Genomic DNA, 27,204 nt, shown 5'->3' on the forward strand with positions numbered 1-27,204 from the left:
CACTTCAAGACTCTGGAGCTTCAGCATGTGTTGCCAAAGGAACTAAGCAGGATTTAGGATTAGCTTTGTTGAACTGAAGGTGCCACCGAGCACGGCAAGTAAATATTTATCCATATACATGCACCCAATGCACACGGGCACAGGAACAGGTGTGGGTTTAGGACAAAGTGGGTTTAGCACAAACTATTAGGCAGTGGATGGGGGCTCAGCCAGGCCTGGGCCAGACTATTCCTGCCATCCTATCCCTGATCTATGTCATTACAGTTCTTGGTTCTGTGTATTTCCCATGGGCACCACTCACACCATTTACATTTATGATATTTACGGACACTCCAGAGCGACTTACAAAGTTGCCCAAGGACTCTTATTGGTGTAACGCAGCATAGTCACCCAGACAAGAATCGAACCCCAGTCTCACACATGGTGTGGTAGCTCATTGGCAGGTAGTGGTGTTACCTGTTGCACCACACCATGTGACAGCTCTGCATAATGAGCAGGCAGAATGAGAGGTCCTTCCAGTCAGTCCTCATTTACATCTCCTCAGGGATAGTGAGTGGACTACTCCAAAGCGAGAAAAGGTGAACATACTGTTTGTGGAAAATGTGTCTGTAAGTGGCTGAACAGTAAATGCCAGATTTAGCCAAAACAAACAAAAAGACAAAGCACTGTTTAACAACATACATTTATTCAAATTATGTGTTGTTACTAACTGTTTTCTTTGAATAATCTATCAATAATAGTTGTGATTTTTTTTATAATCTATAAACGATATCACACATTCCAGAAAAAAACAATACATATGACATGTTATGTTGACAAATATGAGTATTCAACAATTATGTTCTTATTTCTTGAAGAGTAAACCAATAACATTAATAAAGACATTTTAGGATTGTTCTTTAGTGAAGGCTTCTTCTATCCATGCTAACCCGGGACAATGCAAAAGTGGGAGATATTTTGGCTTGATTTACCATAAAACTCATCAGTAAAGAATTGTCAAACCAGTTGTCCTAAACTCCAGAGTCTTTGGGTAACTGCTTTTTGAAAATACTTAGAAATAGTGTACAATTACTGGAACGTTAAAATGGAATACAGTCAACTCAGGTGTGACGTCATTCCCAGCTCTGACACCTGATTTCTGAGGTAAATGAACACAGCAATAATGTACAGTAAAAACTGTAAATTTTGATGATACTGTAAACTTGGCCCTGCACTTCATGCTACAACATGCATTCAACAGTCAGAAGACCTTTAATTGATTTCTGTTGGTGGACTTTAGCCCCATTGTGCTAGAGCTCCAAGCCATTATGTAGCATTTTTCCTTAACATAGCAGCTTCAAAATCACTGAGATACTCCACTGATCTGTAATAGCAAGAATGGCAACTCTACTGTTGCTATTCCACCCTCAACACACCAGAAACTGTGTAAGTTGTAACTTTGAAGAAGTGTCCTGGATAACGCTTGTGATAACTGCGTAATGCTGTGTAAGTCATATGTGTCTAAAAGCAATTTTGCATCTTTGTCTATCCAGAAAAGCGTTTCAATTAGTGGCAGCACAAAGTGCAATTTACACTTCCTGACTATAAGGGTTTTCCTTTTGCACCTTGAGCTCCATAATGCTGCTTTAATATAAAAATGTTTTTATACATGGAAGTATGTATAAAAACCAACTTACAGTCCAGTAGTTTCCACCTCCATTTTGTTGCATCTGTGTGTCTTATAAGTGCACACATGCCTAAAGCTCTGCCCACAGTCTGAGCAGTAATACGGTTTCTCTCCTGTGTGAATGCGCTGATGTAATTGGAGAGCACTCTGCCGATTAAAAGTCTTCTCACAGTCTGAGCACTGAAACGGTTTCTCTCCAGTGTGAATGCGCTGGTGTTGTTGAAGAGTGCTCTGCTGTTTAAAACTCTTCTCGCAGTCTGAGCACTGATACAGCTTCTCTGTGGTGTGAATGCGCTGATGCTGCTGGAGAGTGCTCTGTTGTTTAAATGTCTTCCCACAATCTGAACAACGATACGGCTTCTCTCCAGTGTGAATGCGCTGGTGTTCTTGGAGATGACTCTGTCGAGTAAAACTCTTCCCACAGTCTGAGCAGTGATATGGTTTCTCTCCTGTGTGAATGCGCTGGTGTGTTTGGAGATAACTCTGATGACTGAAACTCTTCCCACACTCTGAACAGGGATACGGCCTCTCTCCAGTGTGAATACGCTGGTGTTGTTGGAGGTTGCTCTGCCGGTTGAAACTCTTCCCACAGTCTGAGCAGTGATACGGCTTCTCTCCGGTGTGGATGAGCTGGTGCCGTTGAAGGGTACGCTGTAGAGAGAAGCACTTACCACAGTCTGAGCAGTGATATGGTTTCTCCTCTTTTTGAAGGAACTGGTCTTGATGGCGACTCTGTTGAGTAAACCTCTTTGTCTGAGTTTTATCCTTGCCCGTATTTTTCTGCATTCTTCAGCAAGCTGCAACAGATGGTGTTTGTTGAGGACTGGAGCTTGCACTGGACGCTACATTGTCTTATTTGAGCTGTCTGATTTCAGCAGACTGACTTGATTCTGATGATCCTGGAGATAAATCTCAACTCGGACACTAGGGGAAAAAAACGGGACAGTGGGGACAGTGATTCCCCTAAAGTCAGTCAATAACAATAATCTGCTACTACTTTTTTCCATAACTAAATATGCATTGTCTACATTCAGTAATGCTCACCTCACAACATTTCCCAGACATGTCCTCTTTTCAGAATCTGGACAGATCTTTTTACATGGAATTGTGTAAAGATTTTGTAAATTGATTAGGATTTCTTGTTGACTGCACATTGCTGTTTGATTCTACAGTCCTCACACTGTTGTGAATTTATACAGCTTTAAACACATCTGCTTAAGCTCTGCCTTCTTACAGCCACTGATCTACATGTCCCTGTACCTCCACCTACATCAACCATTGCTCAATCTGCTTCCCATCACAGCCAATTGACCACAGCCTAAAATGCCTAGATGCAAATGTTTAATTTGTGTATTTATTCATATTTTCTAACACATACATTAATTAAATTATCATAAAAATAAAAACAATATATATATTTATTCTTTTACATGTGGGACATGAATCAATGCTTATTTTATTATTTTATCAATGTTCATTCACACATTCCAAATAAAAATATTGTTATTTAGAGCACTTATTTGCATAAATGACAACTAATTTAGTGTTTTTAGACCTCAAATAATGCAAATAAAAAAGTATATTACTAATGATTCAACTTCATAATTCATTATTTGGTGAAATAACCTTGATTGTTAATCACAACCTTCATATCTCCACTATTGGGTGACTTTAAAAGTTTTATTTTTTATTCACTGTAAAGAACTGTATAAGATTGTGTAACTGAAACACACATGAAGACTAGTGAAGAATATTATATTTAAGCATAATTTATATTAGATTATATCATATATTACTATTAAATCAACATACTATAAAAACTACCCACCCAAGGGAACATCTCTTTCAGGGTAAATTGACAAACTGATACGCAACGCAAATCAATAATCAATAACCAATGTGAGCACGTGATAAATACCTTAAGCAGCTCAGCGTGTTTTCGTTCCTCCACCAGCACTGTGTGAACGCCCACAGCAAGACCTTCTGCTTCTACTCAGTGATGTTGGTGGAACACAGTTGATTGATCAGCGCCCTCATCTGGCCAGCAGAAGGCTTCACACTTTTTTTTTTTTTACTCACCCGTATTCTGGTGACAATAAAAGGTGGGTAAACGTGGGTGAAGCCTTTCAAAATATCCTAAGATTTTTGAAATATCCACTCATGTGTTTCCAGTGGGAAGTGATATGCAAATAAATATGTGAGTTCCATTACCGTCCTATAAAACCTATATAAATGTGATGCTGTGAAATCATTGTTTGGGCAGTGATGGGATCACTCTGATCCTTCCAGTTCACTCATCATACCCACACTGAGCTCCACCAGCTCAAGCACTGTACTCTGCACTTTAACTGAACTCCTTCTCTGTATATAAGCTGTGTAGTCTTCTCTCAACCTGAGCACTAGCTGCTATACTCAGTACAGCATTCTACACCTTGGCTATGTGTGTGATGCTGTTTACAACACCAGAGGAGTCTACCTCAGCATACACTCCTGTAATCTTCCATTTACACACATAGCACATCACTTAGTGATGTTAGTACAGTAACTTAGTCAGGACCTTAATCACCCAGCCTTCATGCAAGCATCTCTATATTTTTGTACTTTTTGTCTCTGCACCCTGTCTCATGTCTTGTCCATTGTTCTTGCTCTATTTTATCATGTCCTACCAATTCAGCAGCAGATTCTCAGCCAAACAGTGTTTGGTTGCACTGTACAATCTTGTATTAGTATAATGACAATAAAGTTGAATGGCATGTACAATTGGATTATAAAACTATGAGGATTAAGTGAAATTATGAGTTAAAGGTGTCAAAGAAAACATTTATTATTTATGTTGTCATTTGAAAACACTTCTGCTTGTGTTACTATCACTCTGTGTTGCTACTGTTCTGTTGGATTTTCTTTTGAATAAAGAAACAACAGTGTAACCGTATTTGAGATCATTATTTAACTGTAGTGTTAAACGCCCCAAAATACAAACAAATTAACAGAAATTAGTGTTTTCAACATTCGGATGAACAACGTACTGACCAATTTCAGCAAATGCCTTTTTTTTTTTTTAATGGATCACATAATCAGAGTCTCCCTTAACTAAGGCAGAGTCTCATGGCAGTCCTTATAGAGCTGGGGCAGCAGTAGAAGAATGTTATTGGCATACACTGAAACTCAAGTCAAAGGACGACTCCTTTTCTTTTCTTAAAGTTCATCCAGTCATGCCGTACAACCCGTTGTGCAAGAGCCAGTGGGAGCCACCATTACCCACTCAGATGCGGCTCCAGTGCAGGTGATGATGAAGTGGGCAATTCCTCTGAAATTCAAAAGAAAAAGCACTTTTCATGATTTCAGAAACTAAGAAATGAGATAAGAGAATAGATGAAAAAGACCATCAACAATTCAAACTCAATTAAAAACCATTAACATGATTAACATACCTGTGCAATGCATATATACAGCGGATTGTGAAAGTTTGGCACCGTTGGCTAAATTCTAATGTAATGTTATTCTGTCTTCCATAACAATAATAAAGGGAAGTCTGTGCAAAAGTTTGGGCACCCTAGCGGTTGAAAATCAAACATAAGCTCTTCTAAACAATTGTCAAGAGACCTGACAACAATTATATGGTATCGATAATTTAGAGCTGTTTAATCTCCATATTTATAGCAGAGTGCGCTCACTGGATGTCGTTGTAAATAGACAAAAATAAAGGAGAAATATTACACCTACTGTCAGACTTTATAACTGAGTTTACTAGTGATGATCTATGGTTTAGGTCTACTGAGAGAACTTTTCTAGTGGCCATCATGATTGGGAATTGGGATTGATCTTTATTCACCATTCTTGTGGACTCCTGCTATGCTACTGACCAAGAAGCCATGCCAATGTCAAGGTCAAAAACCGGTACAAGGACTCTGAAACTATAATTCTGGACATTGTGGAGAAATTATTATTCACCCTCCCAACAAATCTCATCTTAACGGCCCATGGAACTGATCATAGCAACCCTAAGAAATGGAACAGAAACTTCAATAGATATACAATTGTTATGACCTGTTCTGATGTGATCCACTTTTTTCAAACTAAGACAAAAGGTTAAGTTGCAGTGTCATCTGCCATCTGGGCAGGGTGTTCAGTGTTCAGTGCTGTTTACTACTTGGAAATTTATTTAAGACATTTACTCTGGAATCACCTATACAAATACAGGTCACATCGTTCAGGTTAACCTTAATGTGAACAACTCACTTCACGTGTTTCCATCTCCATCTTACTGCTTGTGAAAAGTACTCATTCGCCCAAAGCTCTGCCCACAGTCAGGTCAGCAATACAGCTCATCTTCTCTGTGAATGCACTGGTGTTCCTGAAGATGACTCTGTGTTGCAAAACTCAACCCACATTCCAAACAGTGGCATGACGTCTCCCCTGTGTGAATGACCTGGTGTTGTCGCAGAGTGCTCTGTTGATTAAAACTCTTCCCACAGTCTGAGCAGTTATACGGTTTCTCTCCGGTGTGAACGCGCTGGTGCTGTTGGAGGTTACTCTGTTGGTAAAAACTCTTCCCACACTCTAAACAGCAAAACGGTTTTTCTCCAGTGTGAATGCGCTGGTGTTGTAGATGAGAAGTGTAATGCCTAAAACTCTTCCCACACTCTGAGCAGAAGTAGGGCTTCTCTCCAGTGTGGATGCGCTGGTGTTGCTGGAGCGTACTCTGCTGATTAAAGCTCTTCCCACAGTCTGAACAGTGATACGGCTTCTCTCCTGTGTGGATGAGCTGGTGTCGTCTGAGAGTATTCTGCCGTTTAAAGCTCTTCCCACACTCTGAGCAGTCATACGGCTTCTTCTCAGTGTGAACGCGCTGGTGTAGATAGAGATTACTCCGATGATTAAAGCTCTTCCCGCACTCTGAGCAGTGATACGGTTTCTCTCCGGTGTGAATGCGTTGGTGTGTTTTGAGGGTACCTCCGTCTCTAAAACTCTTCCCGCACTCTGAGCACTGGTAGGGTTTCTCTCCTGTGTGAATGAGCTGGTGTCGTTGGAGATAGCTCTGGTAATTAAAACTCCTCCCACACTCTGAGCAGCAATGAATTCCTTTCTGGCATCTGGATTTCTGCATGTGTCTGCGAGACGAACGGCTGGATGTGGGATGGGCACTTAGGCTTGTTCTGGACTCCATATTCACTATTTGAGCTCTGCAGGTAAACCTGTGTTGGAAAAAAACAAGCGCATGCAATTGATATTTAAGAAGCTAAGACAGTCAAGAACAGATAGAGAAATTTGTCTAAAATAGAAATCCATAAAAAGAGTTGCAAAATAATATTTTAAATAGCTATGTTATGTTTTATTTGTTATATGCAAACTACTAAAACGTAATACAAATATTTAGTTCTTTAGACTGGCGTATAATATTGAAATAATATTGAAATTATACTATTATTTAAATAGTAAACAAAATAAGAGTTTACAATTGAAAAGACAATGAGGTAAAGGCAAAATGAGGTAAATCTAAAACAACCGAATATAATTATAAAGCAGGAAGTGTTTGAAAATAAAATGTGCACACTGCTCCTCATCTATCTACATCACAGCAAGGTCTGTAGTTAACCACAAAAGAGTCATTTCCAATAGTTCCTGAAGTATAGATAGTTATATACGGTTGGACATATACATATATGGTTGGACATATACACATACAATGTATCAAATATGAATCACTTAGGCTTTAAAGTGTTTATACCAATTTAACAACTTCTAATTTATAAAATATAAAAGTTTTTAATATACACATCTATAAACCATTTCTATTATATATAGGCGGAACTGAGAACCAATGACATCACACGGCTCGACCAATAGAAGTGATGGAGCTGAGCTGAGCCTCAACTTTAGCCTGGAGCAGGTCTGCCCAACTATATATATATATATATATATATATATATATATATATATATATATATATATATATGCTACAGTTGCTATAGTAACTGAGCTGGCTTGAGTTTAGCCTTTTTCATGGAACCGAAACCAAGAATTATTGAGTTAGCTAGCTTTGAGGGAACCCCCCCCCCCTTCAGGTTTACCAGCGTACCAGCACTAGCCTGGGGCTGGCTGACCAATACACCAGCTTCCACTGATACTGACATGTGTGTGTGCTGGACAGGGAATTATTAATGCTAGCTAATTTACATAAGCACTGAAAAATAACATACTTACCCCAGGAAATGAATTTAGCTAGCTATCGTTCAATACCTCAGCTAGCAATACTCCTGTCAACCCAACCCCAGCGCACAGCTGACGCTGCTCAGCCCAGTGCTCCTCCCAGGGGTACTGGACAAATACGCACTGCGAAGAACCCGTCCAACCAAACCCAGCTAGAGCTGCCTATCCCCCGCACTGTGCATCTTCCTCCATCAGCACTGAAGACGCAGAGGCGTGGACCGCTGATCCAAACAAGACCTTCTTCTTCACTTCACGGCCAGGCACAGCCAATCAGCGCCACCACCTGGCGAGCAGGGCGCTTCACACTGGAGCTGGGCAATTCCACCCATATTCAGACAAGCCCCGCCCACTGCACTGTATGGGACTGCAAGTTGATACAAGCGAGAAGTCCACATACAGTATAACCCACAACAATCTTCATAAAGTCGTATTAGCTGTTCTTCTGGAGTGCTTTAGGATTTACTCAATATATTAAATACCTACATACAAAAATAACTCAGTACTCAGTACAAGGCATTAACTGATCCCAGATCAGGATTTGTACTCTGAGATGTTGGATAAATATGGGACAATGTTCTTGGCTAATTCAGAACGTTCTTCTGTTTACTGGAGATGGTACAGTGTAGAGATACATCCTTTATGTGTGGTGTATATTGGGGATTCTTCAACCTAAATTCACCTATGAAAATTAATGTTGTGCCTTCGCTGCTATTTGTGCATTTATTTTAGACTCTCCCAGTTTTAAAACTCATTTGGCAAAAACAACAAAACACACGGGAGTTGCAGCGCTTAAGGACTATTATATATCTGTCCAACCAAGGTACCTATTCTGTTAGTGTAAACCTTATTCTCAAGCAGGATGGAAAGAAACTGAATAGAAAATATCTAGGGAAGTTTTATAACAGGCACAGTTAGATTTTAAAAGATGAAAAAAATGTAATGGAAACGGGAAATAAGTGGATTAATGTCGATTTTGAGATGGTGCTCTCATGATCTGGACTTTGCCCCAAATAATTTGGATATGACTTATAAGGGATAAGGCTAGTTGGGGCCTATCTTCTTACTGCAGTTACGTCAATACTCTGAATAGACGATACAGGTTCAATTAAAGTGACTTTTTTAGATTTCTTCAGACATGCGATTTCTAGAATATACAGAGGAGTTTGAATCTACTGCATACATGTGACCATTATAGAAGAGTTATCACAGCATGAAATGAAAATAGTTCAAATTGAACCTTCTGGCCACAATGAAAGAAGATATGTTCAGCTTGTGTAAGTCTTTTGGCAAACTGATCAAGGATTGTCATTGGAACACTTAGGACTGTTCTGATTTACAGACTCGCAATTACAGACGTTCTTTCACTTGTTCTTGATCCATGCTCTTCAGTTGGAGGATCATTGAGCAAGCTAAGAGCCAGCTATGGGCTACTCCAGGTCTAATTTGGGGTTGGATTAACAAATTAACAATTCTGTTGTGAATTGAAAACACCGGTTAGAGCATACATGCTAATCTGTAAATGTGATCATGAAATCGGTAACTGGTAAGTGCAGAATGAGATGCTGCCTTTAGAGGTATCTTCATCTCTAAAGCCTTTCCCAGGTGGTGTTTAGAAGATGCATTTGTTGGTGCATATAAAGAAAAATAGAGCAATGGTTGCTAAGCAGTGACAGAAGACGCTTGGGCCTGGTCATCGGACTGAAATTCGCACATTTGGGAATGACTTGAAGAGTGTTGTGATTTTGACAGGCCATAATCAGCCAATCAGGGTCTTTGTTGTATTTTTATTGGTTGAAAAAAAATAGACAGCATTAGACAGCACAACAGCAAGGCTTTGAGGAAGCTACCTTCAGTTCTATAAAGAGCCTAAGTCTGTTGAATAGAAGAAAATGCTACAGTGTCTCACTTTCATATGTCTGTGACACATTTTTGTTTTTATTAGCATATTTTGGTATTCATTTCTCTTATAACAGAAATACTCAACAAATTACACATAATTAGCATGTTTTTTTGTCAATTTCATTCAAAATATTTAATATACCCACATATATATCATATATATATATATATATATATATATATATATATATATATATATATATATCAAGCTCCATACTGAACTTGCAGAATTGGCAGAAAAAAGGAACCTGACGAAAAGAACGAAACCTTTCCCACATCTCAGAGATCCAAAGTAACCGCCTTTGCATGACCTGTAACCATAAACACAGCAGTCCTTTTCTGCACAATAATGGAATCCAGCTGTTGGAAGGCTGAGTGAGGTCCAACCATACACTGTCTGAGAGCCAGTGGGTGGGACTTCTTACCCACTCAGGTGTAGCAGATTAACAGGTTCAGGGCAGGTGATGATGTAGTGCGTGGAGATGGCTTCAGCGTCTCTGAAATTTAGAAAGGAAAGCACTTTTTAAGAATTACAAACACATAATAAATTTAACAGAATAACTGAATCAAATGAAAGGCTAACCACTGTCAGAACTGAGACATACAGGCTCAAATTAAACTAGACTAAAAAATTACAAAAAATATTATACTAATCAATTATCGCCTGAATGCCACAACCTTTTGCTGAGCATATGCATTCCTCTAATAGCTACAGTTTACCCAACTTCTAACAACTCTGTCCATTATGAAAGTGGACTTGTTTTGTAAAGAATGATCCGATTTAGAAACAGCATGAAAGTGCTTCTGTAAAATCTCCAAGATGGGATACAATCATGCCAACATGGACCTGAATCTCAAGGGAACGCTTCCAACATCTTGAGGAATCCACACCACTAGAAACTGTGGCTGTTGTGAGAGAAAAGTGAGGCCCTAACCAGTATTAGCATGGTAGTAAACTAATACCAAGGGATGTAGAACATCTACAGTGGTGCCTCAGAGGTTAGAGTGCTGGGTTGTGGTTTTGATACCAAGGTCTGCTGAAATGCCACAGTTGGACCCCTGAGGAAGGCCCTTCTCTGGTCCAGGGGTGCCATGGCATGGCTGACTCTGAGCTTTAACTCCAGCTCCAGCTGGAATCCACTTCAAGCATTTTTTAAGAACCACTAGTAGAACAAAGGTACTTTAATAGTACCCATCTTATTACTGCAATGTCATTAATTTACAGTTTTTACAGAAAAAAGGCACTGTTACAGTAATATTTAATTAGCACTGGATCCTCATCAGTTGGTTACTTTTTAAGCATGGTTGAATGAGGAAAACCCTAACTGCTTAATAAATAAAGAAGTAGAGAAAATATTTTTTCAACCAACTCACATTTCAAGAATGGGAATTTCCATCTCCACTTTAGGGCACTTGTGTTTATTGAAAGTGCTTATTTGCCGGAAATTCCGCCCACATTCAGAGCAGTGGTACGGCTTCTCTCCTGTGTGGATGCGCTGGTGCTGGTGAAGAGAACCCTGTCGGTTAAAACTCTTCCCACACTCCAAGCAGTGATACGGTTTCTCTCCGGTGTGAATGCGCTGGTGTTCCTGGAGAGTACTGTGTCGATTAAAACTCTTCCCGCATTCTAAGCAGGGATACGGCTTCTCTCCGGTGTGAATGCGCTGGTGTTGATGGAGAGTGGTCTGTTGGTTGAAACTCTTCCCACAGTCTGAGCAGTAATACGGTTTCTCGCCAGTGTGAACGCGCAGATGTTGTTGGAGATGACTCTGACTAGAAAAACTCTCCCCGCACTCCAAGCAGTAATAGGGCCTCTCTCCAGTGTGAGTGCGCTGATGTGTTAGGAGATGACTCTGTTGATTAAAACTCTTTCCACACACTGAGCAGTGAAACGGCTTCTCCCCCGTGTGAATACGCTGGTGTTGTTGTAGAGTACACACCTGATTAAAACTCCTTCCACACACTGAGCAGTAACACGGCCTCTCCCCGGTGTGGATGCGAAGGTGTCGCTGGAGAGTGCTCTGTCGATTAAATCGTATCCCACACTCTGAGCAGCAGTATGGCTTCTCTCCTGTGTGAATGCGCTGGTGTGTTTTCAGATGACGGTGTTGGGTAAAACTCTTCCCACATTCTGAGCAGAGGTGAGTTCTCTCCTTACCTGCATTTTTCTGCACTTTGCTGAGAGATGTACTAAAGGACGTCTGTTGAGCACTGAAGCTTGTGTCAGATTCCATATTCTCTTTATTTAATCTCTCCTTCTGTTTTCAACAGACTGGCTTGCTCCTCTTGCCAGCATCTTCTGAAGTTTGCAAAGTGGACACTAGGAACATAACATAAAGATGAAGTCCAATGCAAAACACGAACAACAAACATACACTCAAGCATAGCGATGCCAAAAGGTGGGAAGAATAACGCGACAAGTTCATTTTTAAAAGAGTTCGATGATAAATACAGGTTACGAGGTGAGGCAGCCTGATAATGAATCTACGAGACTGTCCAGGCATATGGTGCAGACTACATTTGCTGAGTCTATCATGTTGCCAAATCGCTGACAACATATGTAGAGCACTAAGGAGAAAATGCTGCTTGTACCGAAACGTACCACAGCCTATCAACTTGTCAAAACTGCTGGAATATCACAAGAACGTACTAAAAGTTGAGGAAACTCTGGGTCATCCCGGAATTATTACAGCAATTTAAATTTTACGGGAATGTTATGAGGACATTCTTGTTGGCGAACTGTGGAACCAGTTTTGGAACCAATTTAGAAATTTTAAGGTAGCTGGAATGACATAAGAACGTTCTCAGAACCGTGCCAGAATGAATGACAATTTAAACATCATTGGAATATTAGGAGAACTTTCTCAGAACCACGAAGGAAGTACTTCAGCAATCTAAATGTGAGTGGAATGACAGGAGAATGTTATCAGAACCAAGCTGGGATGAAAAACAAATGTCAAAATCACTGGAATATCAGGAGAACGTTCTCAGAACCATTAGGAAATTCCGGGAACGTTAGGGGAACGTTCTACAAACCACTGTGAAACCATTTTAGCAATTTAAAGGTTGGGGGAATGCCAGGAGAACGTTCTCAGAACCGTTCTGGATTTTTCTGGAATGGATTTAACAATTTAAGGGTCACAGGAATGTTAAGAAAACGGTCTCAGAACCATTTCTGAAACAATTTAGGCAATTTAAAGGTCACAGGAGAACGTTTACAGAACCAATTTGTAACAACAGTTAGCTAGACGTTCTCAGAAAGGTCACAACAATGCCAGGACGACATTCTCAGGGCCGTCCCCGAACAACTTCAGCAATTTAAAGGGCATGGAGATGCTACGACGTTCTCGGGACCATTCTGGGACGACCTTAGCCACTGAAACATCACAGAAATGTAAGGGGGACGTTCTCGGAACGTTCTCCCCCCCCCACTGGCTGTAAATAAAGCAATACAAGAAAGACCGACACGGTCAGTCAGTCAGTCAGTCAGGAGACTGTAGCCATCGCCTTTCTGTCCTGGCACTGTTTATGGTAGCCGAGTTAGCAGCACGCTAATCACCAAGCTAGTTCTTCTCAGCTGAGGGGAGCTAAATAAACGCAAATCACCACAGGAGATAAAACAAAAAACAAAAACAAAACGCGTATATCACTATATTGTAGCGGGTATGTCGTTATCTGTTGTAGCTATGCTCACTTTGGAGCTAATTTAACGTTAGTGTTTGTGGTAACCTTGTTATGCTAGCTAACATGCTAATCGAAATCACCCACAGCTAGCGGAGTAGTTTCAACACTAATACTCGGTGTGTGTTACTGTACTGTGGTAAGTATTTAACAACATGGCATTATTAACGTTATTAACGTGTGTTTTGCGTTTGTAGTTGTTGTAAATTCAGGTGCAGAAAGGAAAAAGCCTCCAGGGGTCCTGTTCCAACTGCCTGGGCTGGTTCTGGACTTTCTGGACCTGAACTTGCCATCTTTACTAGCTGTGTTTGACTGTTTATGGCCTGCTTATTGCCCAGTGACCTCCAGTCTAAGCAGTTCTAGGGTATGCGTTTCAGTCCTGACCTCTCGCCACTATAAACCTTTCAGAATTAGTTAACCTACTTTCTGTTTTTACTGTTTTTACTGTTGACAGGTTATCGCCAGCCCAGCCCCATTTTCACAAAGCGCCACGGACTGAAGATATCTCGGGGTTAACGAAAAGCACAGTGCTGACTCCTGGGTGTGATAGTGTCTAAGCCCAACATGCATCTCTAGACTCTCTACATTAATTAGAGAAATTAGGAATAGGCGCACAGTAGAGATCTTCTGTTGGTCTCTCTAGATCATCAAGGACCATCTGCAAAATCCCTACATGTAATAAGCTCCATACGTGTTAAACAGCTCCCTACCGTCAGCAGCTCCTGGTTCTGTTCCTCCAGAAACCAGTGCTGATCCAAGCACAATTTACTGCCTCTCCATATGACTGCAGCTGTAAACGAAGTTATAAAAAATTAGTGCCACCACCTGGTCAGCAGAGGTCTTCACACTGCAGTTTGACAGCTTCGCATACTTGGACAAAAACAAAACCCCTGGTTGGGCTGGGTGGAAGTAATGTTCTTCAAAATAAAAGCCTCAAATAGCCATAAACCTATAATAAAGACTGATCAAAGGAGGATACATCAATGCACTGTTGTAAGTTGCTGTTTTGCTGTTTACCTTCAAAATAAATTCATAGTCAATTTGAATCAAAATAAAATACATTTAATTCACGGTTTGTTTCTTTTTACAGATTAAAGGTTTCTGAAAATTCCAGAGAAGTCCTGACAAACAGTTCCACCCAGCATGGGGTTTAACTGTCTAGCTCGCTAACTGTAGATTCAATAGTTTGTTTTGTGGACACAGAGGAACGGGTCCATGGTTGTTTTTTCAGGTTTATTATTTTTCTGAACACAAATGCGTCAGCAGCACACACAGCGCTTCTGTAGCCATGGTCGACAACCTCTTGTCCCGTTTTCTTGAAAACCTACAACTCACACAAGGACGCAAATGATAACTGGTTGGCCTCAAACATGTAGTGTTGACAGTCTCTCGATCAAGACACGGCACAAATATATGGCATGTGAGTGCCTAATCTAATATTGTGAACATCTTCAAAGGCAAAAATATCAGCGTGAGCGTGGCATTACTTACATGTCTGAGAAGGATCACTAAAACTCTTCCCACAGTCTGAGCAGTGATACAGTTTCTCTACTGTGTGAATCCACTAATGTATTTGGAGATGATAACTATAATGTTTTCCAAATGATTATGAAAATATTTCTCTGATTTTCCTAAATGGTTGATGCAAATGGCAGTATACTTTTCAAGTTAACCATTAGAAAATTTTATTAAACAAATCAAAAATGTATTTCAATCAAAAACATCTAACATAGGACCCCTTCTTTGATATCACCTTCACAATTCTTGCATTCATTGAACTTTCTGAAAAAAAGTGCAATCTTTATGACCCTTAAATCCAATTTGCATAAAAATTTGGAGCACGGTGTAAAAACTCTAAAGCCACTAAAGGTTTTTTTACAGAGCGAGCAGTAATACGGTTTCTCTCCAGTGTGAATGCATTGGTGTGTTTTGTATGTACTTTTGTCTTGTAAACTCTTCCCACAGTCTGAGCAGTGTTGAGTTTTCTCCTTGCCAGGGTCTTTCGTTATGTCTACGTTAGAGTGGAGAGTATTGGGCAGTATTTTGGCAGTCTCACAGTTAATTGCTGGATTTTAGCATCTTGAGCACTTTCTTGGCACATCCAGATGTTGCAGAAAGCTTGATTGAGGTTAGCTTTCAACAGGACATCATTAATTTCTGTAAAAGAAAAGAAGAAAGTTTGTACAGGTCAGCTGTACTTCTAACAACTAACACTAGGTGGGTTCAATGGCAGTTTTTTTTATGTAGTGGTAAAAACAAATAATACAGACTGAACCAAAACTGTAACTGTATGCTTTCTGGTTGATCTCTGCAAAGTCCACTGGGGGGTGCTTACAACTTCTGGAGTACTGCTATATCCCATCTGAGGACTGAAATGCACTGTACAATCCTGAACATCTGTGTAATCTTTGAGAAGAGCCTGTCGCTCAACACTGCAAAGACTGTGCCTCATCAATTTTGGAGGATCATGGAACAATAAGTACACTCTAAGCTTGATCAACAGGGACAGAGTAGAGAGGGTGTCCAGCTTCAACTTCAAATATTCGGATAGGTGGACAGGTGTGAACAAAAAAGTCATGGCTAATAAACTACATTTAGAGTACAGAATGTTTACCATAAATGATTAGAACACATTCTAGAATACTTCATTCAGGTCAACCTGAAAAAGTGACTCTGAAAATGTTCATCCAACTCACATTTCATGGGTTATCATCTCCCTCCTGGTGCACTTTCCTTTGTGAACACCCTGGTGTCGTTGGACATGACTCTGTCTGCCAAAACTCTTCCCACAGTCTGAGCAGTGATATGGTTTTTCTCCTGTGTGAATGCGCTGGTGTTGATTGAGATGACTCTGATTAGTAAAACTCTTCCCACAGTCTGAGCACTGATACGGCCTCTCTCCAGTGTGAATGCGCTGGTGTTGTTGAAGAGTGCTCTGTTGATTAAAGTTCTTCCCACAGTCTGAGCAGTAATATGGTTTCTCTCCTGTGTGAATACGATGATGCTGCTGGAGGTTACTCTGATTAGTAAAACTCGACTCACACTCCGAGCAGTGATACGGTTTATCGCCTGTGTGAATGCGCCGATGTTGTCGGAGAGTGCTCTGTTGATTAAAACGCTTCCCACACTCTGAGCAGTGATAGGGTTTCTCCCCTGTGTGAATCACCTGGTGTTGTTGGAGAGTATTCAGTTGATTAAAATTTCTCCCACACTCTGAGCAGTGATACGGTTTCTCTCCTGTGTGGATGCGGTGGTGTCGTTGGAAAGAACTCTGGTGATTAAATCGCTTTCCACAGTCTGAGCAGTAATATGGCTTCTCTCCTGTGTGAATGCGTCGGTGTGTTTTGAGATGACCTTGTTGACTAAAACTCTTGCCACATTCTGAGCAGAGGTGCTTTCTCTCTTTACCTGTATTTTCCTGCATTTGTCTGTAAGATGCACTGGCAGATGTTTGTTGAGAACTGGAGCTTATTCGTTGTTCCTGATCTCAGCAGTCTGACTCCTAATCACCATCTAATCCCTGAAACCAGACAAAGAGAATGCTTAAGGTAACTAAAGTCAGGTGTGCAATTTGGATGGTGTGAATTTTGGAGCTTCACTGTCAGGAATCTGGCATTCACCATACAAGTTTACCATGTGTGCCATGCCTTAAACAAATGATTTCTGACAACTTTAGAAGAAGAGGGTTCATCAGGCTGGACCAGGGTATCAAGCGATTTCTAAAGAGTTTTTCATCAGCAGTCCACTGGGAGGCAGATAATACACAAATATAAGACTTTTATCACAGCTGTTGCTCACCCAAGGCATGGTTACCCCACAAAAATCACACTGAATATTACAGGAAGTCACAAAGAATTCCTGGATTACACCCAGGTGCCTACCTGCACCCTTTTATGAGATCAACATCAGGCAAAACAGTGTGCATTCCAGAATAGCAAGGATGAAGCTACTATTATTTGTCTGTCTGACGTTTGCTCAAGACCACATGAATAAGCCAGAAGTATACTGAAAGAAGAAGAATCCAAAATAGTACTTTTTGGTTTACATGAAAAGTAAAAGGCAAACACTGCACTCCAACATAAGGACATTCGTCTTAAACCTTTAAATTTGTATTAGAAATGCTTGATCATTATTATTATTCAAACTTAACGTCTTTACTCTGATCTTGGAAATGTTCTACCTAAAAATAAACAAAAAGCATTTTAATGACATTTTATGACTTCACAAGTTGGTAATGTTGTCTTTACCCATTTTATGTACTTTTATATACAATGTAAAGCACTACATCATTTTAAATGGTGCAGAACTGTTCACAGAAATGTTAGGTGTTCAGACAGTTATGAGTGATTCTATGTTTTTCCCCATAGTTTTGGCACAGCTATTTGTGTACTGAAACTCTAATATTATGTCATATTTCTTACAGCTCCAAACCTTCTTGTACACACTGCTTTTACACTGCCTTACACAACACACACGGAGACAAATCAGTATTCAGAAGAAACAATGTTAAACATCTCCCTACCTTCAGTGTCCTGTTTCTGCTCCCACAGCACGGCCTGGACAGCTGAGAAGAGGCATCTTCTTCTCCACTTCAGTGAGTTAAAGAAGTTAAGTCTTATTACCAGCGCCACCACCTGGGCTGTAGGGGTATTTGGAGAGACTGGGTACATATTTTTTAACGCATTCTAAAAACCTGCTACTCTAGTCACTAACATCACCATAAGCAACCTTAGCAGTTTAAAGCAAAAAAAGAATATTTGACTGAACATTGAATTCATCCATACAGAAATTTGATAAAGATATAAACAGATTTAAAATATATTACAAATATGTGGATTTGTTTTTACATATTTTTGGTACATATATTCCAACTTTATTTTAAATTGCCCATTTTCAAAAATTGGATACATTTCAGTCATATATGAAAATACAATACATACAGAACATACATACATTGACATTTAATTTACATATATAGATTTAAAAATAACAAACATTTCCTGGCACCCAGTCCCATGCTGTCCCACTACCCTCACCACTTCCACATAGGCTACCCCTAACATTTAGAAACATGTAAACACAGCGAATCCTAAATCAGGCCCTAGATAATCATTTGCTTTAAAATACCAGTGTACAAAGGTCTGGGTTACTAGTTCTTATATTAAATAAGTGAACCTAGGACCTGACCTGAACTAGGCAGTCCCTGCATAATATAAATGAACACACAAAGTGGCATATAAATTCAGCATTTCTTAGTTTATTTATGTATTACTTGAATAAGGATATGTACACACTTGCAATCTCCATTCTGGTTTACCTCAAAGATATTGGCTGGGGTTGAGGTCAGGGGTCTGTGCAGGCCAGTTAAGTTTTTCCACACCAAAGTGCTTTATCCACTGGGGCACAGTCAGTCACACAGGAACAGAAAGGGGCCTTCCCCAAACTGTTTCCTCCAAAAAGTTATCCAGAATGTCTTGGTTTGCTGAAGAGTTAAGATTTCCTACGGCATTGTGAATAGTGATGAAAGGCTTGCTGCTCTACCATTAAAATCAACACCATGAAGGTCCCAGTGCACAGTTCATTCAAGGGATACCAGGTGTTTCCTAGTACATCTGTAGTAATAGTAATTTGTCACTTAAACAAATATTGCCCATGCCTTGACCTGCCTAATTGGAGCACCAAAACAGCTCTGACTGGTCAAGACATGGACTCCACAGGACGCGCGAATGTGTCATGTGGGATCTGGTTGCAAGACGTCCTGCAAGTTGTGAGGTGAGACTTCACATCAAAGAGCTTAGGGCACTCATGAGCCTGACACCAGTTTAAAAATATTTTACACAATTAATAGATTAATTGTTTGACTTATTTGTGTCATCTTTTATCTCCTTGTTAGAGCACTGGTGTATTTTTAAAGAATTTATATGCCTGAAACTCTTCCCACAGCCTGAGCAGTGATAGGGTTTCTCTCCTGTGTGAATGCGCTGGTGTACTCTGAGATTACGATGATCAGTAAAACTCTTCCCACAGTCTGAGCAGTGATACGGTTTCTCTCCCGTGTGAATGCGCTGGTGTACTAGGATATAACTATGATCAGTAAAACTCTTTCCACACTGCGAGCACTGATAAGGTTTCTCCCCTGTGTGAATCCGCTGGTGTGTTTTGAGATAATGGTGTAGAGTAAAACTCTTGCCACACTCTGAGCAATGATACGGCTTTTCACCCGTGTGAATGCGTTGGTGGGTTTTGTATGTCCCTTTGTCTCGAAAACTCTTCCCACACTCTGAGCAGTGATACGGCTTCTCTCCAGTGTGGATGAGCAGGTGTGTTTTTAGATTATTTTTGACAGTATACCTTTTCCCACATTCCAAGCACTGATACGGTTTCTCGCCAGTGTGAATCCGCTGGTGTGTTATTAGATTACCCTCAACACTGAATCGTTTCCCACACTCTGGGCACTGATACGGCTTCTCTCCTGTGTGAACCCGCTGGTGTCGTTGGAGAGTTGTCTGTTGATTAAAACTCTTGCCACACTCTGAGCAGTGATACGGTTTCTCTCCTGTGTGAATGCGCTGGTGGGTTTTGAGATTACTCTCGATACTGAATCTCTTGCCACACTCTGAGCACTGATATGGTCTCTCTTCCATGTGAATGCACTGGTGTATTTGGAGAGTTTCTAGGTCTCTAAAACTCTCCCCACAATCTGAGCAGTGCTGAGTTTTCTCCTTGTCTGAGTCTTTACATGTGTTAGAGTGGAGAATACTAGGGGTTATTTCAGATTCCATATTCTCACATTTAATTACTGGTGATTTGAGCATCTTGCTTCTCTTGGCGGCACTTTCAGAAGTTGCTGGCGGCAAGTTTGTTGAGGGCTGGAATATGGTCTCTATGAGTACAGGAAGGCTTTCAACAGGCCATTCATTTCTGTAAATAGGAAACAAGAATCATTATTTACAGGTTGGCTTGCTTATATTTGATGGGTTGATCAATAAAATACCACCATCCACCAAGTTTTTGCAAATTTTGAAAAAAAAAAAACAAACAAAAAAAAACCTGAAGCTGAAAAACATTTCTCTTTCTTTTCAGAGTTATGCTAAGACGAGGTGGAAAAGTTGAAAGCCAAAACATGAAAGGGTGATGCCTACACCATCAAAAATTTCTGTAGTAGATGGAAACACAACCTTTCATTTTTGGAAACGTTTGAATGAAAATCTGGCTAGACACCATAAAATCATCATATTGCCCACATATTGTTTTTAGGTATGCTTTTAAACATGCATGTTTCTGATTTAAGAAGTGTTACATATACTCCTGCTAGATCACCCATATCAGCAAACATCTGCTGGTCTACAAGCTACTAACACCATAATAAGGTTTGCAGATGAGCAGAGATAAGGCTCAACATGTGATGATCTCCAACAGCAACAAATTATTTATGTAAGGTTGCATGTAAAAAAATATGTAATGCTAAATAAAAGTGTCCAATATATATAATTGTAAAAAATATATTTCTATGTAATTTGTATAATTGGGTTTTAGGCCTTTTTTTTTGTTTTTATCCTCTAAATTTGTATCAGCGGAGCTGGAAATATTATTACTGTTATTATTCTTTAATTGTAACAATGTTATTATTGTTATTCATATAGTATGAATGTATGTAAGTATGGCCAGCTTTCAGTCGCTTTGATCTCTAAAATGTTCAACCTAAAAATTAGGGCAAAATATTTTGCAAAAAGACTTCTTTTACCATACAATATATATGTACATACTTTTAAAAATGTGTGGAAGTGGGAGATATAGAGCTAAACAAAGTACTTGAATTATCAATAATTGAACAGGCTAACAGCAGGTTACAATTGCACTTTGTTACGTCTGAAGAGCTGTGTAACATAAAAAAGCATTTTGTAATACATTTTGATTAGAAGTAAACATGGTTTTCTTGTGATGATTCTTTCCTTTTTTAATGCAATCACACTTATTTTTTACCTAAATTTTAGATTCTTTATAGCCTCTTCTCAATATTCCACATAAAGCCAAAAGCCAAACACTGCACTCCAACATAAGAACCTTTTCCCAAATGCTAAGCATGAGACAGTCCAATTATTAATAATTTACCACTAAATATTCGTTGTTTGATCAGGCCAGTGGGTGGCCATTGTATTTATTGTAAGGGCTCTGCATTGATACAAAAAAGCATCTGGTTCTATGTGTTTCCTCTGGTCCTGTCATAGACATTAGTGTACATAGATGAAAATTCTGGTATAATGTGAACCCTAGTGAGACAGATACTAAAAGTACCCTCCCTTAGTACTACTACTAGCTATAATCACTGCTAGCAAACTAGCTAGCTAGCATATGTAACTTCACATTTATATGCACACTGTAGCACATCAAATACATCATTTCAGAGTTTTAGTCCCCCAAACACTCTTTTACACGTCGTTTCTATACTGAATTACACACTCCACACAAAAGTAACCAATATTTAACGAGAAAACGTTCAAAGATCTCCCTACCTTCCTTCTTCTGTTCCTGCTTCTCCACCAACACGGTCTGGGCAAAGAGGCTTCTTCTTCTTCTTCTCCACCTCAGCCTCCACCTCATCCTCATCACTAGCGCCACCACCTCGGCTGTAGCGAGTAGCAGTGAGGGCTTTCATTTGAATCCCACCTGCATTCCGGCAAGCCCCGCCCCCTGTGTTGTGATTGGATTAAAAGAACGGCTGCCATGGTGACGCGCCCACCCAATAAGCGGGCTGCTCGTGATACTTCTAACCAATCACGTCACCGTGCTGTGCTGCGGTTGTTACAGTGACGCCGTAGTCCCGTAACAACCAATCCCGTCAGTGCGTTGTGGTTGCTATGGTGACGCAATGTCCAATGAGAGAACTGCTTCTGACGATAGCGTGACTATCACTGAAGCATCACTGATGGATAGTTAAGCATTACTGAAATACTTTCAAAAGATTTGCAATAAATGAATACCAGATACAAACTGCAAGCCTTGTCGTATTTCATATCTACATTACCAAACAATTATTAAGAAACAAAATAAGTACAGTAGAGAGGGGTGTCCTAATATTTCACATGACTGGGTAAAAATACCATGAATGAATATGATTTCATTAACTGTACTAATACACATTGGGTTAAATTATTTATTAAGTCTGTTTTATTAATGTATCCTGCTTAATGCCTTTCATCTTTTATTGCATATTGATACAGAAACTAAAATAATACATACCACACAACGTATTTGTTCTAACATTGGCATAATTTATTAAAAAACAGTCTCTTTCAACGCTCCAAAATAACTTGCAGTGTAACCTAAATTAGAGCACATCCATACACAAAGATGTAATCCTCCAATCAGAAGATGGGAAGGCTGATAAAAGTCCAACCATACACAATGTATGACTCGTTCTCTGATACTGGTGGATGGGACATCTTACTAACCCAGATTCTAACTGCACCATATACGGCTCCAGTGCAGGCGATGGTCAAGTAGGCAGAAACAGTTTAAGAGTCTTGTAATATTTTTTTGTAAAAAGAAAAACATCTTTTATAATTATAAGAAGAATGGATAAAGTATTAGATAAAAATTAATTGAGAAATTAAGAAAAGTACTGAGAAACATCTCAATACCTCTCAAGCAAAAACCAGTCAGTGTGAACCATGCCTCAATGCAAACCATTTTCAGAAGACTTTAGAAGATGTGTTGTAGGGATACATGAAGCTGGTGAAGCATGACAAAAGACAACTTTTTAAAAACGTTTGCGTCTCTCCCTAAAAGTGGGAATCTTGTTAAGATCACTCCAAGAACACAATGGGCCATCTCAGTTCTTAAAGAAGTAAAAAAAAGTACCAAATGGTATCAGCAAATAGCTACGCAAAACAAACGGCAAAATATTTGTTCTTGTGTTCACTACTGGAAAAAAAGAACTAGAAAGGTGTTTATAGAACGACACCAAGAAAGAAGCTCCTGGATGTTTCACAATGCTTCTCTGTAAATGTTCTGGACAGATGAGAGAAAAGTGGAGCGCAAATGCACAACAATATGAACAGAGCACACCAACATCAAAACCTCATCCAAACTGGGAAGCATGGTGAAGGGAGCTTCATGATGCTCCAATGCTCAAGGGCCTGGACACTTTGAGATCAAAACAACTTTACAGGAGAAGGGCATCAGTCCATGACCTCAAGCTAAGGAGACACTGGGAGATGCGCCAAGACAATGACCCCAAGTACACAATTAAATCAACTAAAGAATTGTTGAGAAAGAAGTGAAAACTCAAAATCACTGAAATACAGTGATGTGAACATTTCCAGAAGCTGCTGGCCTATGCCTGCATTAAATACATGACACTTTATACATTGCACTGCTGCCACACGATTGGTTGATTAGATCGTCACATGAATTAGACTAGCAGATACATACGTTTCCTAATAAAGTGCTCAAAGAATATAGATTTTACATCGTCCATCGTTTACGTTAACATGGAAAAACATAGGATGTTTTTTGACCAATTCACATATCATGATTTTTCATCTCACTCTTAGTGCACTTGTGTGTCTTAAAAGTGCTCATATGCCTGAAGCTCTGGCCACAATCAGAGCAGAAATATGGTTTCTCTCCTGTGTGAATGCGCTGGTGTTCTTGGCGATTACTCTGGTGATTAAAACTCTTCCCACACTCTGAGCACTGATACGGTTTCTCTCCAGTGTGAACGCGCTGGTGTTCTTGAAGAGTGCTCTGGCGATTAAAACTCTTCCCACACTCTGAGCAGTGAAACGGTTTCTCTCCAGTGTGAATAACTTGGTGCTGTTGAAGAGTATTCTGCAGAGTAAAACTCATCCCACAGTCCGAGCAGTGATATGGCTTCTCTCCAGTGTGAATGCGCTGGTGTTGTCTGAGACGGCCCGGACGGTTAAAACTCTTCCCACAGTCTGAGCAGTGATACGGCCTCTCTCCGGTGTGAATGCGCTGGTGTTGCTTAAGATTACATTGCCGATTAAAACTCTTGCCACAGTCTGAGCAATGATACGGCTTCTCTCCTGTGTGGATGACCTGGTGCTTTTGAAGAGTACTCTGTCGATTAAAACTCTTCCCACAGTCTGAGCAATAGTACGGATTCTCTCCAGTGTGAACGCACTGGTGTTCTTGGAGAGTACTTGATTGATTGACACTCTTTCCACACACCAAGCAGTTGTGAGTTCTTGCATTGTCTGTATTTTTCTGCATTCTTCTATGAGATGTACCAGAGGCCATTTGCTGAGTGCTGAAGCTCACACTGGAAGCCATACATTTAAACTCTGTTGATTTCGGCTGTCTGACCGGCTCCTCTTGGCAGCATCTTCGAATGTGTTTGTGGAGATGCATTGGAACTGTTTTGGACAACAGAAAAAAGAAATTCATGTAAGTGCATTTGGAGTATACATATGACTTACTGTTTGGTTGAAAAGAAAATTGATGAGCTTGTCCAGAAGAAACATGCCAACACCCTAGTTCTTTAATACTACCTTCCAAATCATTGGATTTACATTTATGGCATTTAGCTGACACTTTCACCCCCATAAAATCAATTCACTTGACAATGACCCAGCAAACAGATATGCTGGATAAATGCCCTAACATGAAAACTAGCCCTACCCCCAAATCTTTTCCAACAGAAATTGGGTATTGTAGAACAGACAAGACAGTTAGGAGGGACTGGACTTGATAAGGGTACACCATAGAACAAAAGAAGAACCAGCTAGAAAAGCCTACCTAACAAGTTTGAGTAAAGATCTTAAAAAAGAGAAATGTATATAGCTACCAACCAACAACAGCAATAAACAAATATTAATCAGTCAGGTCAGGGCAGATATGGCTTCGTGTTGCATCTCTATAATGTAAATATCAATTGACGCGTAGTTAAACAGCCTACCTAAACATCCAGGCCCCGGTTCTTCATCCAGGAACACTGTGGACGAGGGACTGTGGACCGCTGATGGAGGAGGCGGTATCTCCTACTTCTTCATTCCACGGGAGAAGCACTGTTTTACTACTGGCGCCACCGCCTGGGCAGCAGGGAGACGCGCCACCAGAAACGCACATTTACACATTTAAATACCTATTATCCATAGGAAAAGAAATACTTTTGGAACACGTAATGTTTGATATATACCCCATATTCATCTACAGAGTTAGGTTAATTCATCACTCTTGAGAACAACATAAAACTATTATTTAAGTTATTAAATAATAATATATAATTATAAAGTTATTTAAGGAGTTAAGGAGTTCAAATTCCTTAATAGAACAATTCACGGAGATCAATCTATTTAAAATTTTTAACTGCTTTCTAAAGCACTGACATATAATAATAATAATAATAATAATAATACTTCAATAATAATATTAGAATCAATTATACTTTCACTATTCTTAAACTGAAAGCGCCACAATGAAGATACATAAACAACAACAATAACATCAACAGTAACACACATAATAATAATAGTAGTAATAATAATAACAATATATTATTTTATTATTCCATTCTACTTTCTTAAATCACCTTAATAATAATAATAATAATAATAATAATAATAATAATAATAGTAGTAGTAGTAGTAGTAAGTAGTAAGGATGATGGTGAAGGTGGAAGATGACCGAAGTAAAACCATACCCTAATTAAAAATAACGTCGTTAGTCTCCGTGATCACGTGGTTCCAGTGTGACGCCCCCTGCAAGAACAGGTGCTACTAATGTGACTGTGGCTCTCCAGACACAAAAAAGTGGGGAAGCAGAATCTCCTGCTCTCACCAACAGTTCACATTGTTAAACAGAGCTGCTGGAGAATCAGAAATTAAAGGTAAGGACATGTTCAACACTTAGCTTAAAAATATTGTTTACACTGGTTTTCAGTTAGTTTTGGACAGTTTAGCTGAAAGGCAGGATTCAGAAGCACAGAAGAAAGGTTTGTGCAGACTTGGGTGAGTTGTAGAAAATAATGTGGTGGGTAACGGTTTTGTAAACAGCTTTTGTGCAAAAATATCAGTTTGCAGAAAACCGAATGATGTGGATCAATGGTATCCTTGCTGTAAAATCCAGTTTAAGACCAGCTTTGTTGGTTAAGACTGTTGAAAAGCTGGTCGTCCAAGCTAAACATACCCTGTGTTGGTAAGCAAGCTGGTCGACTTTGTTATTGATCAGGACCAGGTCCATGTTTTCATTTGGGTTTGACTGAGTAGGTAGTCTATCATAGCTGGTCATACTGGTGGACAAATGCGGTCAAGTTGGTCATGCTGATGGATGCTGATCAACAAGTTTGGTCATTCTTGTTGGGTAGCTTGGTCAGGTTGTTCACACTGGAAGACCACGAAAACATTCTATGCATTATCTTGGTCAAGGGCTAAATTGGTCAACCTGTTTAACCAGTATGATCTGGCCTGGCTGTTTATTCCTGACAGGGTTGTCAAACATTTAATATCTTCAAGACCTCCAATTATTCTACAGTACCTCCTTCATTAAGGCTGTGTTGTATAACATGTAAGCAATATAAATAACTTGTTTGGTGTAGAAAAACTGCACCAGTTCTGGAAGGATCACTGGTGGTAGGTCTTTTTTTATAATGGCTGACAAGCCTTGTTGTTTTGAAGATGCTCTGCTGACCCAGTCATCTGGAAATAACCATTTGGCTCTTGTCAAAGAAGTTCAGATCATCATACCTACTTATTTCTTCTACATCCAACATGTTCACTATGAGA

General features: G+C 39.7%; 1 protein-coding gene and 1 pseudogene across 1 annotated transcript; both read right to left on the bottom strand.

Annotated features, from left to right (window-relative positions):
* Nucleotides 1–796: 796 nt before the first annotated feature.
* Nucleotides 797–18,229, bottom strand: LOC140536281 (uncharacterized; annotated as a pseudogene).
* Nucleotides 18,230–18,693: 464 nt separating this feature from the next.
* On the bottom strand, nucleotides 18,694–25,464 carry LOC140536282 (uncharacterized). Its single transcript, XM_072657999.1, has 3 exons — nucleotides 25,380–25,464; nucleotides 24,007–24,837; nucleotides 18,694–20,183 (listed from the first exon to the last, which is right to left on the bottom strand). Exons 2-3 carry the CDS (start codon nucleotides 24,830–24,832, stop codon nucleotides 19,306–19,308), a joined length of 1,704 nt encoding a protein of 567 aa, XP_072514100.1. The 5' UTR covers nucleotides 24,833–24,837; nucleotides 25,380–25,464; the 3' UTR covers nucleotides 18,694–19,305.
* Nucleotides 25,465–27,204: the final 1,740 nt, after the last annotated feature.

The sequence above is a fragment of the Salminus brasiliensis genome, chromosome 15 (genome assembly GCF_030463535.1).
Source record: "Salminus brasiliensis chromosome 15, fSalBra1.hap2, whole genome shotgun sequence".
In the NCBI taxonomy this organism is placed as follows: Eukaryota; Metazoa; Chordata; class Actinopteri; order Characiformes; family Bryconidae; genus Salminus; species Salminus brasiliensis.

Excerpts from the sequence above, each read along its gene's own strand:
- LOC140536282 (XM_072657999.1), bottom strand. The coding sequence starts at position 24,832 with ATGCATCTCCACAAACACATTCGAAGATGCTGCCAAGAGGAGCCGGTC. Across the intron at positions 20,184-24,006 it reads GACACACAAGTGCACTAAGA|ACAAGGAGAAAACTCAGCAC; the intron begins GTGAGATGAAAA and ends GTAAAGACTCAG.